This window comes from Hyperolius riggenbachi, chromosome 6 (genome assembly GCF_040937935.1).
Source record: "Hyperolius riggenbachi isolate aHypRig1 chromosome 6, aHypRig1.pri, whole genome shotgun sequence".
Lineage (NCBI taxonomy): Eukaryota > Metazoa > Chordata > Amphibia > Anura > Hyperoliidae > Hyperolius > Hyperolius riggenbachi.
This window is the reverse complement of record NC_090651.1, coordinates 237,476,974-237,497,315: the sequence shown is the minus strand read 5'-3', so window position 1 is coordinate 237,497,315 and position 20,342 is coordinate 237,476,974. Positions and strand designations below refer to the sequence as shown.

Sequence of the window (20,342 nt, the reverse complement as noted above, 5' to 3'; positions counted from 1 at the left end):
CTTCTGGAATTTCTGACTTTAAAGTCAGAAAACCACTGCGCCTGCGTTGCCATGTCCTCACTCCCGCTGATGTCACCAGGAGTGTACTGCGCAGACACAGACCATACTGGGCCTGCGCTGTGCGCTCTTGGTGACATCAGCGGGATCGAGGACACGGCAACACAGGCGCAGTGGTTTTCAGACTTTAAAGTCTGAAATTCCAGAACTGAACCGGAGGCGGGGCCGGAGCATCGGTGAGTGGCTGCGCCAACACAGGATGTCTGCGGGGGACCGTTAGAAGCCCCGTGTAAGTTCAACTCATTTTCCCCTGACCCCCCCCCCCTACAGTATCCCTTTAATATGGCATCTACAGGTACTCAATCTGACTCATTGACTGCTGAAAAGGTTGGCCACAGATTTTCTCATGTGTATTAAACAAACTGTATTTACTATATTGTTTCTATTGTATAGTGACTGAATGGCATGAAAGAGGTTGGTTCTGCATGAATCAATAACAATAATACTATCATAAAGTGTCTTGTGAAGTGCTTGGATGTGAACATTGTAGGAATTTTCATACGGTTTTCATTCTTATTTTTTTAATTACCAGTATGAGGTGTTTTATTCTCTGCTCCCAGCATGACTAACTGGCTGCTGATGTGTACTGCAGTTGTCAGCCAAGTTCTATGCTTGCAGCCCTGACCCCTGCGTATGGAAGCGCCTATAGTGAATCAGATCTTGGCAGATTTGCGGCAGAAAGAGTGTGTCATTTCTCAGAACTGGGATGTCGTCCGAAGAGGTGTACATGAAACACCATTCATCCCTGCAGCACTATCTGAGGAGCAGCAAACCGGCCTCGTTTCCCTGTAGCTGTAAATCTTCACAGCTTTTCTAGATGGGAGTCAGCAGCTGACAGGATGTCCCCAGACACAGGAAATATTGGCTAATAAAACATATTGTCACCTATGTAACATGGATATGTTCACACTTTTTAAATCAAAATACACCAATCCTCTACAGTGAGTATTAATTGTAACCTGCAGCGGCTTAAAGGGGCACTCCTGCCAAAACTTTTATTTTGGCATTGAATGGATGATGTTGCTGGGAAAACAGCCATTTGTCTTCGCGATTCTTTTATTACAAACATTCTCATGAACAGTTATACCCCAGGTGCCGAACACCAGTCCCCGAGGGCCATATCCATGCCCAGTATTTAGGATGGACTGAGAAAGGGAGAAATTAGTTCTATCTGATGAAACACACCTTTCCTGATTCAGTCCTATCAATGAATTTGAGCAGGGGTCTAGTCCTGGGAAAAGAAGTGAGTGGACTCACCTAGAAACAAAAAATGGGCGTGGTCAAGCATACTGTGGGCGTGGTCGTGGGTGGGGCCAAATATACATGACCTTAGCAGTGATGTAAAAGGTCTGCCGGGGAAGTTTGAGCTCTGCCGTAGTGTATCCCCCCAAAATAGATGTAATCTGACAGCATTTCACCAAAAAGACACATAATCTGGTAGAAGTTCCTCCAAAATACAGATAATATGGCAGTGGTTCCCCCAAAATAGATAATGTGGCAGCAGCAGTTCCCCCAACATACACAATTTGGAAGCAGTTCCGCAAAATATGCGAAACCTGGCAGCGGAACACCCAAAATACATATAATCTGGCAGCAGTGGTCCCCCAAACATACACAATCTGGCAGCATTTCCCCAAAATACGCATAATCTGGCAGCAGCCGTTCCCGTAACATACACATAATCTGCCAGCTGTTCCCCAAAATACACGTAATCTGGCAGCAGCCGTTCCCCTAACATACACATAATCTGGCAGCCAGTTCCCCAAAATACATAACAGCGGTTCCACAAAAATGCAGATAATCTGACAGCAGTTCCCCCAAAATAGGTACCCCCAGCATAGGTAGCCAGGTCTATAGGTGTCCCCAGTATAAGTAGCCATGAGTATAGTAGTCCCCAGTATATGTAGCCAGAGGTATATGTGCCTAGTATATGGAGCCAGGGGTATATGTCCCCAGTATATGTAGCCATGGGTATACGTGCCCAGTATATGTAGCCAGGGGTATACGTGCCCAGTATATGTAGTCAGGGGTATATGTCCCAGTATATGTAGTCAGGGGTATATGTCCCAGTATATGTAGCCAGAGGTATATGTCCCCAGTATATGTAGCCAGGGGTATACGTGCCCAATATATGTAGCCAGGGGTATACGTGCCCAGTATATGTAGTCAGGGGTATATGTCCCAGTATATGTAGCCAGGGGTATACGTGCCCAGTATATGTAGCCAGGGGGATATGTGCCCAGTATATGTAGCCAGGGGGTATATGTGCCCAGTATATGTAGTCAGGGGGTATATGTCCCCAGTATATGTAGTCAGGGGGTATATGTGTCCAGTATATGTAGCCAGGGGGTATATGTCCCCAGTATATGTAGCCAGGAGGTATATGTGCCCAGTATATGTAGCCAGGGGGTATATGTGCCCAGTATATGTAGTCAGGGGGTATATGTCCCCAGTATATGTAGTCAGGGGGTATATGTGTCCAGTATATGTAGCCAGGGGGTATATGTCCCCAGTATATGTAGCCAGGGGGTATATGTGCCCAGTATATGTAGCCAGGGGGTATATGTGCCCAGTATATGTAGCCAGGGGTATATGTCCCCAATATATGTAGCCAGGGGGTATATGTCCCCAGTATATGTAGCCAGGTATATGTCCCCAGTATATGTAGCCAGGGGGTACATGTCCCCAGTATATGTAGCCAGGGGGTACATGTCCCCAGTATATGTAGCCAGGGGGTACATGTCCCCAGTATATGTAGCCAGGGGGTATATGTCCCTAGTATATGTAGCCAGGGGGTATATGTCCCCAGTATATGTAGCCAGGGGGTATATGTGCCCAGTATATGTAGCCAGGGGGTATATGTCCCCAGTATATGTAGCCAGGGGGTATATGTCCCCAGTATATGTAGCCAGGGGGTATATGTCCCCAGTATATGTAGCCAGGGGGTATATGTGCCCAGTATATGTAGCCAGGGGGTATATGTGCCCAGTATATGTAGTCAGGGGGTATATGTCCCCAGTATATGTAGTCAGGTGTCCCCCCCAGCAGAAGGAGAGCAGCGCAGAGAAGACGGAGCGCTGTGCGCAGCGGTGGAGAAGGGGGCCATCTCCCCCCTTCTCTCACCTCAGGGCTCTCCTTCCCTCGCTTTCCCCTCCACAAGTAATGTGCGGGCAGCCTGCAGCGGGCGGGACTTACCTCTCCTCATCGTCAGAACACCGGATCTGCATGCCACAAGTCTGGTCTGGTTCAGACCAGAGCAGCGGCACGCAGATCTGGTGCCGGAATGAGAAGAGGTAAGTCCCGCCCGCTGCCGGCTGCCCGCACATTACTTGTGGAGGGGAGAGCGAGCAAAGGAGAGCTCCGAGGTGAGAGAAGGGGGGGGGGGGATGGCCCCATTCTCCTCCGCTGCTCACAGCTCTCCTTCCACTGCGCTGCTCCCTCCACACAAGCCAGCGTGGACGGCGTCCACCCTAGGGAAATAGTAAGTGGACGCCGTCCACGCGTGTCCATGCCCCACTCGACCCTGAATTTGAGCTGTGCCAAAAATGTGTAAGGACCTCAGCTCTTGAGTTCGGCATCCCTGATTACCCATACATGACGTGATTTTTGCAGGCGATCGACCAATAGACAGATCTCTCTCTCTTGTTAGCTTTTCATTGGTGTTATGCTGGTAATAATCCTTAACAAACTGTTTCCTTATTCTAAATACACCCCTCTGACACTGCAGCTGTCTTTAGGGAGTTTTAGGGCTCCATATCAATAGAGTTCTTAGGGCCCCATGTAAAACTCACACTGGGGCCCCAAGCTCCTTAGTTATGCCACTGGCTCCATTGTATAAGAAGATCCCTCCTCTAATGCTTTAGTGTAACTTAAATGGCTTTGCAGTATTGCGCTCATATTAGTAGTGTTACTGCAAAGTCTTTTAAGTTACACTAGAGCAGGGGTCAGGAACCTTTCTGGCTGAGAGAGCCATAAACGCCACATATTTTAACATGTAATTCTGTGAGAGCCATACAATATGTTATGGGACAGTGGGGACAGTGCGCATGCGCAGCAGAGGGCCATGTTACCATGGTGATGTGTATACAGTTGATCTGCCGGGCAGCGGAAGTGTCAGACACGTCTTCAGCTTCTTTTGGGTTCCAGCAACATCAGAAATTTCCCTGACTCACCTAGGTGAGAACCAATAGCTATAAGTTGTGATTTCGTTTGAATATGTCTTTGACTATGTAATGCTTTCTTCATCTGTATGTCATATTTTTTCTAAACCCAATAAAAATGATAATATATATTAACAAAAAATTCCCCGAGAGCCAGACAGGAGAAATACTAACAGCTTGTAAAATTAGCTACAGTAGCTGACTTGGGGGTTGATTCACTTTGTAGGACGAGATTTTGTCCTACAAAGTCACAGGACCTGACAGGGCCCAGAGGGGAAAAATTGGAGCAGCCATTCGTTTTGGGGTAGCGCGAGTAAGTTAGTAGTGAACGCTACCGCAGTAGTGTGCCTACTTTTGAACATTTTATTTGCGCTGCCTCACTAAGCTGCGCTGCTTAAGCAATGTAGCTTAGTGAATCAACCCCTACTGATTTGTATGTGAGCCAGATGTAGCCATCAAAAACTGGCTCCCGAGCCATAGGTTCCCTACCCCTGCACTATAGCATTCGAGCAGAGGTTTTCTTGTGACACTTACCCGATACTGAAGGGGAGAATTCTAAAGGTGGCCACACACCATACAGTTTTTTAAATATCTGTTCAATTCAAGAATAGCAATCAATTTTTCTGACTGATTGTAACAATTCAAAAATCTGACCAATGTACCACACACCTATGTTTATTTTTTCCCCAAAGCAAGAATAAAATAATTGAAAGCTCAGAAAAAAAATGATTGGAACTGTACATCAAGTAATTGACAATCCATCACACACCATACAATTCTTGATAAAGTTGGTCTGAAATTTCCAACATGTCCAATCTCCAAAAATCGAAAAAAACAGGAAATCAGATCGGATTTATCGATCAAAAGCAAAGATTCTCGATTCTTTGGGACAACCGATCGAAATTATCAAATTGGTGAAAAACTGGATATTTGAATTGTATGGTGTGTGGCCACCTTTAGTTTTCTCCTTTTACTGTGTCCCATGGTCAAATGACCACATTTATCACAATGACAGTACCAACACACTGCATATTTTTACTAAGCACCTCTAAATTTTCATAAAGTGAATATGGGAAAGAAGAAAAGAGACAGACTGAAATATTAAACAGAAAACTCAGAGGGAAATTGAACAGAGATCATCTATATTAATGCAGACGTGTCTTCCAAAGGTGTAATATACATTGTAATGATGTGTTTTCAAATCTAATATTCCCCCATTTCCCATGTCTGCTATAACTGTTCACTCACATGTAATCACAGCTGACGGAAGCATTGAGAACACGGCTGCAGAAATATTGCTTTCCTGCAGCTTACATCTGATGAATATAGTTTGATAAAGTGTGGCAATGTCAGTCCATTCTTTCCCCCAGAAATGGCGAGTGGGCCAAAAACACAACCAGTAATATCAGTACATAAGAAAAAACATCTAGAGACACTTCTACTACCACCTGTGTAAAATTGCAACCTAATACAAAGTAAAAGAGAATATACACTTAAAGCAGTAGGATTAGCCATACTATGCCAGGGAAAAAAAAGCACATGTATAAGTAGATAAATACTTGATCTTCTTACATAACACATGTATTGTACTGTCCACGTTTTGATTTCAGTGAATTTTATACAGTAAATGAAGAGAATTCTGTTCCTGGTGGGAACCATGTCTTTTCTCCTCCAATCGCTGAGTCACCTCAGCCTTGCTTGTAAACACAAGTGAGCAGGGGATTGTGTTTCAGATAAGCAGCTAGGCATGGAAATAAAAAGAAGAGGAGGAATATATTATAGATAAAAAGAACCCCCAGCATGCAAATGTTTGGCACTGACTACTAAAGGGCCAGTGCTCCTTAAGTATGTGATAACTCCAAATCATAACAGCAGAAAAAGTTTTGAATGCATGATTAGCATCTTTATCACTTAATACACTCAGACCATTTGCTGTTGAAATTTGATTTTTTTGGGAGACAATTACGCTTTAATGCATAACTCCACTTCTGATAACATATTGAGATAACATGTGTCAGTACTACACTATTAAAGGACCAGTACAGTGAAAAAAAGTAAGCAGTTAAAATCTGACAGAACTGACAGGTTTTGGACTAGTCCATCTCCACATGGGGGATTCTCCAGCTTTTCTTTGTTTTCAAGAGCATTTAATGAGCAGCGGTTTAACTGCCAAAATAGTAAGATACCAGCCTCCCTACTCACTTGCACACTATTTTGTCAGTTAGACTTAGCAACTGCCATTCAGGAAATGGTTTTGAAAACAAAGAAAACTCTGAGAATCTCCCATGAGGAGATGGACGAGTCCAAAACCTGTTGGTTCTGTCAGGTTTTAACTGCTTACTTTTCACTGGAGTGGTCCTTTTTTGCTCTGACTTCAGTTCTTGATTTGGCAACTTCCTACCTAAGGTTCCTTATGACACCTCATGGACAGGAGAGATTTATCGATATGATCACTTCAGCAGAGAGCAGAACCATCCCAGATGTCTGTATCTTAATAATTACTTCTACTTTTATTAGAGCAACAATACACATGTAATGCTGAGGGATACAAACACTGATGAAGGTCAAAAAAAGAGTGTTTTCCTCCTCAAACTTCTATAAAACAGTTAGGCCTCGTTCACATCAGGGCCGTTTCTGTGCACTTTTTACAGCGCACTGCCCTGTGCGATCAGCTAGGTATTTACTTTCCCATGTAACTAAATGTAGCTGGTTCACATCTATGTGCTGCGCTGAGCAGCGTTACAGAAACGTAGGGTTGCATGCATTTCTGTGCGTTGAGCTGGAAAGCGCACATCAATGCAAGTGAATGGGTGCGCTTTTTTAACGCATAGAAGCGCGTACAAGCGCATAGAAACGCATGCGTTTTTTACCCCTAATTGGAGAAAAAAATACATTTACATACAAAAACAAAGTTTTATTGACAACTGCTGCTGGTACAACAAGCAAAACGTGCTTTAAAGAAGCGCAGCGCTAAAGCGCGCACAAGCGCATGCGTTTTTTACCACGCGCTTTCACACGTTTTTCAGCGCAGCAGATGTGAACGAGGCCTTACATTGGATATCTTTCCCAGAATGCCCTGCTCGAGCAACTGCCAACAGAAAGTAGAAGGGATAAAATTTACATTATGGACAAAGGGCGTTACAGACAAGTACTACGGGTGGCAGCGGGGAACATTAACTGAACAAAATACATGTTGTAAAGAGACATAACAGCATGGCAATGTAATATATTGAATCTCAGCTGAAGTAGAACAATGACCTTCCCATTTCCATTGGCAATCATCTCATCTGTGAGCTTCAAAAAATGCCAACAATTTCAGTACTATGCAAGCATGGGGGCAGCACTCTGGCAAACAACCCCTCCCCCCCCCCCAATGCCATCTTCTTTCACATTCACGTGTAGTTAGTTTTGTGGGGTTAAAGAAAAACATGTTTTCCATCCCTAGACATTATCTATTCTACGTATTAAGGTTTACTGAGTGAGATTGCGCACATATGAGGAGCTCTCTTTTTACTTTTTATTACCTTACCAAAGACCCTGGCTCTTATTCAATTCAATTTTTCTCCTCAGTTTTCTCCTAGGAGATAATTTTTCATCTCCTGTTTAAAATAACTTTTCAGCACTTTGCAATTAAAAAAGTTACAAAAAGTAGGTAAAAAAGCACTGTCATGAGTGTAAATTTTCTTACTTGCTGGTGGCTTAAAAGGCATTAATTGATAATGTATGAAAATATCAGCTAGGAGAAAACTCAGGAGAAAAAAGTGAATTGAATAAGGCCCTGTACACACTGCTGGGCTTGCGACGTGTTTTTAAAATCACTTGCGATTTTTGAATCACAAAGCCTTCATGAAAATAGAAAAACGCATTGCACCAGTGTGTACAGGTCTTCACGATTTTCATGATTTTTCAAAAGACCTTGCGATTAAAAAACGCATGCGATTTTAAAAGCGCAGCGTAAGTGCAGCAGTATATAGATGCCCTAAGGGCCCCTGTGTCATTGCTGTTTTAAAACTGTATCTAGCACCAGATTTGATACAATGTAATATTACAATACAGTGGCGTCTTAAGGGGGTGGCGCCAGGAGCGGCCCGCACCCCCTCTCAGCAGGCAAGAGGGTGACAGCTGGACCCCTGCAGCCGGGATTACCGCTGCCCATCATCTCATTACACTGGGCAAAGCAGGGCTACACACAGCTTCCTGTCTCCAGCATTAAGCATGTGGCTTTGTTTGCAGCCCTGCCCGAAGTAACACCTTTTTCCTTCTCCACCAATCGGCATTTGGGTTTCCGCTGGGGATAGAAGCAGAAGATCGGTGCAGGCTGTAGCTATGGACATGTAAGCTGTGCTGATGGAGCTGCTCTCTCCCCGCACTACAGAAATCAGCTATCAGTGTGTATACACTGACACCCACTGCCTGCATTAGTAATTATTCTGATCAGCGTATGTGCTGATCAGAATGGTTGATCAATAGTGCAGGCATTCCAGTGCTGCAGAGTTCAGTGTTACACGCTGATTGCAGATGCCTGTAGTTACGGAGCAGAGAGAATCAGCTCCCTGCAATTTAGATAAGAAGCTTGCTGTGGATAAATAGTTCTTGGTCTGTCCTCTCTCTCTCACCCTCCCTGTCCCACCACATGGTCTCCTCTCTCTGCCCTCTATCTCTTCCACAGTGAAAGGATGATGGTTGTTTCTCAACATGTCCCTGCCAAACGGGACTGCTGCAGACTGAAGTCCTGCTGATCTTGCTCTTTCTCCTGCATTTCCCCATCTCGCTCTCCTGTCTCCGGCGTTTCCCCGTCTCGCTCTCCTGTCTCTTACGTTTCCCCGTCTCGCTCTCCTCTCTCCTGCATTTCCCCGTCTCGCTCTCCTGTCTCCTGCATTTCCCCGTCTCGCTCTCCTGTCTCTTGCGTTTCCCCGTCTCGCTCTCCTCTCTCTTGCGTTTCCCCGTCTCGCTCTCCTGTCTCTTGCGTTTCCCCGTCTCGCTCTCCTGTCTCTTGGGTTTCCATATTTCGCTCTCCTGTCTCTTGCGTTTCCCCATCTCGCTCTCCTGTCTCTTGCGTTTCCCCGTCTCGCTCTCCTGTCTCCTGCATTTCCCCATCTCGCTCTCCTGTCTCCTGCATTTCCCCGTCTCGCTCTCCTGTCTCCTGCGTTTCCCCGTCTCGCTCTCCTGTCTCCTGCGTTTCCCTGTCTCGCTCTCCTGTCTCCTGCGTTTCCCCGTCTCGCTCTCCTGTCTCTTGCGTTTCCCCGTCTCGCTCTCCTGTCTCTTGCATTTCCCCGTCTCGCTCTCCTGTCTCCTGCGTTTCCCCGTCTCGCTCTCCTCTCTCCTGCATTTCCCCGTCTCGCTCTCCTGTCTCCTGCATTTCCCCGTCTCGCTCTCCTGTCTCCTGCATTTCCCCGTCTCGCTCTCCTGTCTCCTGCGTTTCCCCGTCTCGCTCTCCTGTCTGTTGCGTTTCCCCGTCTCGCTTTCCTGTCTCTTGTGTTTCCCCGTCTCGCTTTCGCTCTCCTGTCTCCTGCATTTCCCCATCTCGCTCTCCTGTCTCCTGCATTTCCCCGTCTCGCTCTCCTGTCTCCTGCGTTTCCCCGTCTCGCTCTCCTGTCTCTTGCGTTTCCCCGTCTCGCTCTCCTGTCTCTTGCGTTTCCCCGTCTCGCTCTCCTGTCTCTTGCGTTTCCCCGTCTCGCTCTCCTGTCTCTTGCGTATCCCCGTCTCGCTCTCCTGTCTCTTGCGTTTCCCCGTCTCGCTCTCCTGTCTCTTGCGTTTCCCCGTCTCGCTCTCCTGTCTCTTGCGTTTCCCCGTCTCGCTTTCCTGTCTCTTGTGTTTCCCCATCTCGCTTTCGCTCTCCTGTCTCTTGCGTTTCCCCGTCTCGCTCTCCTGTCTCTTGCGTTTCCCCGTCTCGCTCTCCTGTCTCTTGCGTTTCCCCGTCTCGCTTTCGCTCTCCTGTCTCTTGCGTTCCCCCGTCTCGCTCTCCTGTCTCTTGCGTTTCCCCGTCTCGCTCTCCTGTCTCTTGCGTTACCCCGTCTCGCTTTCGCTCTCCTGTCTCTTGCGTTTCACCGTTTCCCTCTCCTGTCTCTTGCCTTTCCCCGTCTCGCTCTCCAGTCTCTTGGGTTTCCCCGTCTCACTCTCCTGTCTCTTGCGTTTCGCCGTTTTACTCTTCTGTCTTTTGCGTTTCCCCATCTCGCTCTCATGTTTCTTGCATTTCCCCATCTCGCTCTCCTGTCTCTTGCGTTTCCCCATCTCGCTCTCCTGTCTCTTGCGTTTCCCCATCTCGCTCTTATGTTTCTTGCATTTTCCCGTTTTGCTCTCCTGTCTCTTGCGTTTCACTGTCTCACTCTCCTGTCTCTTGTGTTTCCCCATCTCACTCTACTTTCTCTTGCATTTCCCTGTCTCTGCTCACCTGTATTTTGCGTTTCCCCATTTTGCTCGGTTCCCCATTTCGCTCTCCTGTCTCTTGCGTTTCCCCATCTCACTCTCCTCTCCCTTCCGTTTCCCCGTCTCGCTCTCGGGTCTCTTCCGTTTCAACGTCTCGCTCTCCTGTCTCTTGCGTTTCCCCATTTCGCTCTCCTGTTTCTTGCGTTTCACCATCTTGCTCTCCTATCTCTTGTGTTTTCTCATCTCGCTCTCCTGTCCCTTCCGTTTTCCCATCCTGCTCTCCTGTCTCTTGGGTTTCCACATTTTGCTCTCCTGTCTCTTGCGTTTCCCCGTCTCTCTCTCCTGTCTTTTGCGCTTCCCCATTCCGCTCTCCTGTTTCTTGCATTTCACCGTCTCGCTCTCCTGTCTCTTGTGTTTTCTCATCTCGCTCTCCTCTCCCTTCCGTTTCCTCATCTCGCTCTCCTCTCCCTTCTGCTTCCCAGTCTCGCTCTCCTGTCTCTTCCATTTCAACGTCTCGCTCTTCTGTCTCTTCCATTTCAACGTCTCACCCTCCTGTCTCTTGCGTTTACCCATTTTGCTCTCCTGTTTCTTGCGTTTCACCGTCTCACTCTCCTCTCCCTTCCGTTTCCCCATCTGACTCTCCTCTCCCTTCCGTTTCCCCATCTCGCTCTCCTCTCCCTTCCGTTTCCCCATCTCACTCTCCTCTCCCTTCCGTTTCCCCATCTCGCTCTCCTCTCCCTTCCGTTTCCCCATCTCACTCTCCTCTCCCTTCCGTTTCCCCATCTCACTCTCCTCTCCCTTCCGTTTCCCCATCTCACTCTCCTGTCCCTTACGTTTCTCTGTCCCACTCTCCTGTCTCTTGCGTTTCCACATTTCGCTCTCCTGTCTCTTGCGTTTCCCCGTCTCGCTCTCCGGTCTCCTTTGTTTCTCCGTCTAGCTCTTCTGTCTCCTTTGTTTCTCCGTCTAGCTCTTCTGTCTCCTTTGTTTCCCCGTCCCGCTCTCCTGTCTCCCTTGTTTCCCCGTCTTGCTTTCCTTTCCCTTCCGTTTCCCTGTCTCGCTCTCCTTTCCCTTCCGTTTCCCTGTCTCGCTCTCCTCTCCCTTCTGTTTCCTCATCTTGCTCTCCTCTCCCTTCTGTTTCCTCATCTTGCTCTCCTCTCCCTTCTGTTTCCTCATCTTGCTCTCCTCTCCCTTCTGTTTCCTCATCTTGCTCTCCTCTCCCTTCTGTTTCCTCATCTTGCTCTCCTCTCCCTTCTGTTTCCTTATCTCGCTCTCCTCTCCCTTCCATTTCCCAGTCTCGCTCTCCTCTCCCTTCCATTTCCCCGTCTTGCTCCCCTGTCTCTTGCGTTTCCACATTTCGCTCTCCAGTCTTTCTCTCTCCTCTCTTTTATCCTCTCTTCCTGTAATCTTTCCATGCACTGACTCTCCCTTTGTTCCATACCGATCATATTATACCATATTGTATATTATGCATTTATATAGCACTGATCTCTTCAGCACCGTTTTACAGAGTACAATAGTCATGTCACTGACTGTCCTCAGAGGAGCCCACAATCTAATCCTACCATAGTCATAGTCTAATGTCCTACCATATTATTATTATGTATTCATATAGCACTGACATCTTCTGCAGCACTTTACAGAGTACATAGTCATGCCATTGTCTATCTTCAGAGGACAGGGGCGTATCTGGGTAATATAAAGCCTATGGCAAACACTGAAATTGCTCCCCCACCCCGGTCAGAGCCCCCTTCCCCTTTAAAAACAGCATCCTTTCTCGTGTACTTGTGTTATGGTTGGTTGTGTTTTTGGGCTTGAGATATTGCTGAAGTTACTTTTTTTGAAAAAAAAATGATTTCCTCTCTGTGCTCTTTTCTCACACTTAGCCAAGTGCGCCTTACATACATAGATTAAGTAGCCATGTTCCCCAGATAACAGAATTAATCTGATCTGAGGTCTAAGTGACAGGGAGGCATGGGGGCAGGCATGGCAACGCAGCTCTGGGACAGGCATGGCGCCCCTGATGCTGTGGCGCCCATGGCATGAGCCATGCCTGCACCCCTCTAGATACGCCTCTGTCAGAGGAGCTCACAATCTAATTCCTACTATGGTCAAAGTGTAACATCCTACCATATTATTATTATTATTATTATTATTATTATGTATTTATATAGCACGGACATCTGCAGCACTTTAGAGTACATAGTCATGTCACTGACTATCCTCAGAGGAGCTCACTATCTAATCCCTACCATAGTCCTAGTCTAATGTCTAATGTATTATTATTATGTATTTACTGTATATAGCACTGATACCTTCTGTAGCGCTTAACAGAGTACATAGTCATGTCACTGACTGTCCCCAGGGATAACCACCCTTATCTCTCAATTAGTAAGCCTAACCTGATGGTTTCTACTAATTCCTAATGCTGGGAATACACAATGCAATTTCTCGTCCGATCGATGATCGGTTATAATGTGTATACATGTCCAACTGCTCCCAATCAATAAAGGGATTGATTTTCTGATAACTTTGCAAAATCGATCCTTTTATCGATCAGAAACAGATCGGACATGTTGGAAATAATCAACCGATTCCCGTCGTTGAGATGGGAAGTTGCATTGTGTGTTCCCAGCATAATTTGTTCAAATGGCTTGCACTAATCCCCCCCCCCCCAAGCGTTCTTCATGTGGGCTACTTGCACCTAACTTTAACCCCATATTTTAGAGGTGCCTAACCCTAATGTAATCTGCCATCTATGTCTAATCATTGCAAGGAACATTGAAACAATCTCCTGAGAATGCAGGAGGAGGGTAATAAAGGCCGACTTGCCGGGTGCACCAAACAGGTCAGAAACAGCCCTGAGAGTGGGTCCAGGTAATCAGAGGCACCATGGCGCTACATTATTGTATGGGGTGGGGGGGAGTGATGTTAACAGTTGGCCTAGAGCGGTAAAAAGAACAAATCCTATCCTCAGAGGAGCTCACTATCCTCAATCCTCTACATTGTAAGCCTTTGGGCAGGGTCCTCCTCCTTTTGTGTCCTACCTGATCATGCACCTCCATTACTGTGCACCCATGCTATGCATCTGAATGAACCTAACTTGCCTAATCTCCATGCTCCATCCAGTGACTGACTAAGCACTACCTTGTACTCATACTATGGTGTGTGATCTGGTTTTCTTGTATTCCTGTATTGTCATATTGCTGTATGTCACCCCTAAATATTGTCTGTAACCTAAATTAATGTTCAGCGCTGCGTAATATGTTGGCACTTTATAAATACAATAAATAAATAATTGTCTATACTGGCTGCACCTATTCCTGGCTAATTATACTGGCTGCACTGATTCCTCGCTATCTATACTGGCTGCACCTAATCTTGGCTACACTTATTCCTTGCTACCTATACTGGCTACACCTATTCCTGGCTATCTATATTGGCTGCACCTATTCCTGGCTGTCTATTCTGGCTGCACCTATTCCTGGCTGTCTATTCTGGCTGCACCTATTCCTGGCTGTCTATTCTGGCTGCACCTATTCCTGGCTATCTATACTGGCTGCACCAATTCCTGGCTACGTATACTGGCTGCACTGATTCCTGGCTACCTTTACTGTCTGCACCTATCCCAGGCTACCTATACTAGAGGCAACTATTTCAGGCCACCTATACAGGCTGCTCCAATACCTGGCTATCTATACTGGCTGCACCTATTCCAGTCTCCCTATACTGGGGGCAACTATTCCATGCTACCTGTACTGTAGTCAACTATTCCAGGCTACCTGTACTGTAGTTAACTATTCCAGGCTACCTGTACTGTAGTCAACTATTCCAGGCTACCTATACTGTAGGCAACTATTCCAGGCTACCTATACTGCAGGCAACTATGCCAGGCTACCTATACTGCGGGCAATTAATCAACGCTAACTATACTGCAGGCAACTATTTCAGGCTACCTATACTGGAGGCAACTATGCCAGGCTACCTATACTGGGGGCAACTATGCCAGGCTACCTATACTGGGGGCAACTATTCCAGGTTACTTATGCTGGGGGCAACTATTCCAGGCTACCTATACTGGGGGCAACTATTCCAGGTTACTTATGCTGGGGGCAACTATTCCAGGCTACCTATACAGGGGGCAACTATTCTAGGCTACCTATACTGGGGGCCACTATTCCAGGCTACCTATACTGGGGGCCACTATTCCAGTCTACCTATACTGGGGGGCAAGTATTCCAGGCTACCTATACTTGGGGCAAGTATTTCAGGCTACCTATACTGGGGGAAAGTATTCCAGGCTATCTATACTTGGGGCAATCATTCCAGGCTATCTATACTTGGGGCAACTATCCCAGGCTACCTATACTGGGGGCAACTATACCTGGAATTACCCACTGTGGCACTTAGCATGCCACACTCCTTTCCTGTTTTGGGGGGCGGGGTGGAGGGGTGTAATTTAATATCCAGCACCGGGTGTCAGATGCCCTAGGTACGCCACTGTTACAATATACTACATAGGCTTCACTGGCCCACCCGAGTTTGGGAAACTCAGCAGTAGATTATGAAGAGTTTCCACTGGCAGGTGGTCATGGCAGACACTAATGATAACTCATTTATGCAAACGCTTCAACTGTGAAAGGACTGTTTGGGTCTTTAGCTCCTGTTGCATGGAGACTCTGAGAAAGTTCCCTTCACTTCTCATTGACTTGTTCTGCTGTTTGGAGGGCTCTCCAAAAACCGCATGGGGGTCAGATGAATTTGTTTTTTTTAAGCCCCGTAATCTGCCAAGTGCAAAGGTGCTCTTATTAAACAGATTCACCATATAGACTGTTTTCAGGAGCCGAATTGAGAGGGATTCTGGCACGCAGCGTCTTTTGCTAAGCAACAGAAAGAAACAAGGCGAAAAATGCCTGATTCTTCTGCTTTCTTGATCTCCTCCAGTCAATAATGGGAGGACGTGTAGTGGAGACAGAAAGAGGGGCTTGTTCTGTGTCCAGAGCATTGTCTGCTAACATTTACAAGTCATTTCTGCTCTGAAATAATGTGCTTAGCCTTTGACTTCAGGCTTTGTATCATAATCTAAAGGACTGCCAAAGACGTGCCTAGCTGATAATGTTTTGTATAACTGCAGCCACATGAATAATCATAGCTAATTTCCAGTCCCTTCATATAAGAGGATAATGATATTGCATAAATATAAGCTTAAAGCTCCACTCTGGCCACAGATCTGTTCATTTAGTATTACGAGTGCAATGTTACATTTTTATGTGAAACCAGGTTTCAGCAATTAAAAATCCTGTTTTAAGCTTTTTGCCTCATCAGAGATGAGTTAATATTTAATGAGGCCTTAGGTACGGTAGTAGATTTTGGGGGCCCTTGTGGTCCTTTTGGTAAGCTAAAGTGGAGAGAGACCAAAGACACCCACTAGGCTCCAGGCACCTGCCTAGGTTGCCCGATGGATGATACTGCTCTGGGTCTTATGGCCTGTAGCTACCTATTTGCAGCCCCATATATAGGGGCGAGTGGCCTGTGCGGCTGCCCTGAGTGCTGAGGGATGGGGTAGCCATGATGGAGGGGGAGCCGCGGCTGTGGGGAGGGTGGCCCAACCTCTCCTTCCCTTCCTCTCCCTCGGTCCGCCCTCCGTGCTCCCCCCTCTGCTGCAGAGTTAGCGCAGGGAAGCCTCTTATTGAGCAACTCACCTCCCTGCGTTCCAATCGCCAATCACTTACCGCTGGTCTCCTCTACATAGCCGCTTATACACACTCTACTTCCTGTTTAGCAAGAAGTAAAGTGTGTGTACGCGGCTATGCAGAGGAGGCCAGCGGCAAGTGATCGGCCATTGGAATGAGCAGGGAGGTGAGATGCTCAATAGGAGGCTTCCCTGCGCTAACTCTGCAGCAGAGGAGGGAGCACAGAGGGTGGCCCCAGGGAGAGGAAGGGAGGGAGAGGTCGGGACGCCCTCCTCGCAGCTGACTCCCCCCTCCATTATAAGGGGGGGGCACCTACCTACCTATCTAACCTATATTGTGGGCACCAACCTATTTAACCTATACTGGGGGCACCTACCTCTCTAACCTATACTGGGGGCACCTACCTATTTAACTTATACTGGGGGAACCTACCTATCTAACCTATACTGGGGGCACCTACCTATCTAACCTGTACTGGGGGCTTCTACCTATCTAGACTATTCTGGGGGCACCTATCTATCTAACTTATACTGCGGGGAGCTACCTTGCTAACCTATACTGGGGGTGCCTACCTAGCTAGCTTATACTGGTGGCAACTATGCTGGCTACCTATATTGGAGGCGCCTACCTAAGTAACCTATACTGGGAGCACCTACCTATCTTACCTATGCTGGGGGCAACTATACTGGCTACCTATAGTGGAGGCACCCACCTAGCTAACCTGTACTGTGGCACCTACCTATCTAAACTATACCGGGAGCACCTGCCTATCTAACCTATACTGGGGGCAACTCTACTGGCTGCGTATACTGGAGGCACCTACCTGGCTAACCTATACTGGGAGCAATTATACTGGGGCACCTATGCCTGGCTACCTATACTGGGGGGACCTATAGCTGGCTACCTATACTGGGGCACCTATGCCTGGCTACCTATACTGGGGGGACCTATAGCTGGCTACCGATACTGGGGCACCTATGCCTGGCTACCTATACTGGGGGGACCTATAGCTGGCTACCTATACTGAGTGCAACTAGACCTGGCTAACCTATACTGCGGGCACCTATACTTGGCTTCATGGTGGGGGCAAAATGTTTACACCCTCACCCTGGGTGCAATTTAGCCTAGAAACTGCCCTGCCTAACTGAAAAGCAGGATTAGTGGCGACGTTGCTTTTCAGCTAAGCACAATTTTCTTGTTTAAAATGTAAGGTAAAAGAACACAGACTGAACTCTCCAAGAGCCTTTGCCATGTACAGCTTCTGAGGTCTGTGCCACAGGAAGTGGCTGGGGGAGGGGTTGCTGAACACATTATTTAAAAGTAATTTAAAGAAAATGGTCAAGTGAAATGGGAAACTTGGACTATTTTGTCACATAGAAGTGTGAATGAGTCAGAACCCCTGAAGGGTTCTCATGGAACCCTAGTTGAAAACTGCTGTGGTAGGCTCTTGATTAGTGGCTTAGCATATGGTATTTTATCAAAGCTACATAGAGGTATGTTAGTAAGGTCTAAAGGTAATTTGAATGTTGGATCTGTTTTAGGGATTGTTTAAAGTGTGTGGTTTGGCATATGTGGATGATCTGCTTTTTTATGTAACAAACCGCCTATGTCCATTCCAAATTTGCTAAAGGAGTTCTTTACATGGACAGTTAGCCAGGGCTGTGGAGTCAGTACAAAAATCATCCGACTACGACTCCTCAATTTATGACACCGCTGACTATGACTACGACTCCAGGTACCGAAAATTATTCAGACTCCTTGACTCTGGCTCCTTAGGTCTAATAATTAGTAGGACTGCGGAGTTGATCCAAAAATCAAACTCCGACTCCTCAGTTTTTGAAATCACCGACTCCCTGTACCAAAAAAATAAATCCAGGGGATAACCTTCAATTTGCCTACAGAAGGACTTTAGATTTAAATCGAAAGGACAAAGTTCAGTAAAACGGGGAGGTATAAAACTGGAGATTTCAGAAAGGATACCTTTGGTGACCACATATAAAGAATTTGAAAGCAAGAAGGTTAAAAATGTTACTAATAATCTTTCTCCACAGGAACGTGGTGCCGTTTTGTCCTTGTCTATAAATAAATCTATCACAGTAAGAGCAGCAGACAAGGGTGGTGCTGTAGTTATTATGGATAAAACTCAGTATAAGAAAGAGATCGTTACACAGTTAAATGATGAGCAAGTGTATGAAAAAATTACCTATGACCTTACCATAACTATTAGACAGCAGATCAATAGGATTCTGGATGCAGCAGAGGCCAATAGTATCATAGATAGAGATCTTAAAAAATTCCTCTAGGATTCCAATAATATATATCCTCCGGAAGATACATAAAGGGCTTGTGAATCCACCAGGTCGCCCGATAGTCTCAGGCATTGAATCTATTTTCTCCAAGATAGCAATTTTCTTGGATAAAATCTTAAGCCCTATGGTGGTCAATCTATCTTAGAGATACACTTTTTGGATACTATTTCAGGGGTGGAGGATCTTGATGATGACTCTCTGTTGGTCACCATGGACGTAAGAAGTCTCTACACAGCTATACCCCATGATGGGGTACTTGAGGCAGTTGATTTTTACCTCATGCTGTGTACGGATTTTGACACTGGATGAAAAAAGTTTTTGCTCAATTTGTTGGAACTGATTTTGAGAAATAATTATTTTCTTTTTGAATCTACTTTTTATATGCAGCGCAGGGGTACGGCGATGGGCTTGAATGTAGCCCTCTCCTATGCCAACCTCTTCATGGGTTTGTATGAGGAGGCATTTGTTTACTGTAACCAATTATTTTGCAGGCATGCAATTTTATGGAAACGTTATATCGATTATATTTTTTTGCTATGGGGGGGGGGCACGTTCAAGCCTGGATGCCTTCGTGGCGGAGTTGCATGTAAGTTGTCCAACAATTGAACATGCTGACCAGCAGAGGGTCAACTTTTTGGATACATGGGTATTGAAAAAAGGGGGGTGTTTGGAGACTGATTTGTATATAAAAAAAATGGATAGAAATTCCATTCTCCATTTTTCAAGTTGCCATCCCCCCCATGTTAAATACAACATACCCAAAGGACAATTTAGAAGGTTAGAGAGAATTGTGGGAGACCCCAAGTTAAAAGAAGTGAGAAGGGAGGAAATGACAGATACATTTTTGGCCAGGGGATAACCTCCAACTTGCCTACAGAAGGACTTTAGATTTAAATCGAAAGGACAAAGTTCAGTAAAACGGGGAGGTATAAAACTGGAGATTTCAGAAAGGATACCTTTGGTGACCACATATAATGTACTGTCAGATAGAATAGGTCCAGGACATGTCGTTAACAAACACTGGCCCATTTTGAAACAGGGGTTACCCACTGTCAGAGAATTCCATGATTGGACTTCACTGTCATACAAGAAAGCACCGTCACTGAGGGATAAACTAGTGAGGAAGGATTTAGTATTAACCGGGGATAATATTGGTAGGAGGAATGGCACGTACCCATGTTTAAACTGCCATTTATGTAACTTTATTGTGAAGGGTGACACTTTTACCCACCCCAGTCGAGGAACCAAATTTAAAGTTAGAGGCCTCTTTAATTGTGACTCAAGGTTTGTTATTTATTTACTAAAATGCCCCTGTGGACTAGGTTATGTGGGCAAGACTACCCAACCACTACATGATCGATTGGTCTCTCATAAATCAAATATTAGGAACAGAAATAGGGAACTGTCTCTCTGATCATTTTTGTAGCAAAAATCATTCTTTGTCACAATTGAGAGTAGAGGTGATAGAGGGGATACCATACCCACGTAGAGGAGGGGATAGACATAGGATGTTAGCGTTAAGGGAAAACTACTGGATAAATAAGCTTGATACGCTTGAACCAAAAGGTCTTAATAGGGACTATGATTTAACAACTTTGATTTAATACTTTGAAATGATCCTGTAATAATATTGTGATTTGCTTCCACCAGGGGTCGCCATGGAGTGTGATGTTGGAGTTGTGAGTTCTGCGGTGATCCTGGACCAGGGAAGTTTTTTTCATCTTTTTTTTTCACCTTTTTTCATTATTTACATTAGATTT

General features: G+C 46.0%; 2 protein-coding genes across 2 annotated transcripts; both read right to left on the bottom strand.

Moving 5' to 3' along the window:
* Window positions 1-10,805: 10,805 nt before the first annotated feature.
* Window positions 10,806-11,456, bottom strand: LOC137522138 (uncharacterized). The gene has a single exon (XM_068242168.1). The coding sequence runs from the start codon at window positions 11,454-11,456 to the stop codon at window positions 10,806-10,808; it is 651 nt and encodes a 216-aa protein (XP_068098269.1).
* A 90-nt stretch (window positions 11,457-11,546) lies between these two features.
* Window positions 11,547-11,936, bottom strand: LOC137522137 (nucleolar protein 58-like). The gene has a single exon (XM_068242167.1). The coding sequence runs from the start codon at window positions 11,934-11,936 to the stop codon at window positions 11,547-11,549; it is 390 nt and encodes a 129-aa protein (XP_068098268.1).
* Between the last annotated feature and the right edge of the window lie 8,406 nt (window positions 11,937-20,342).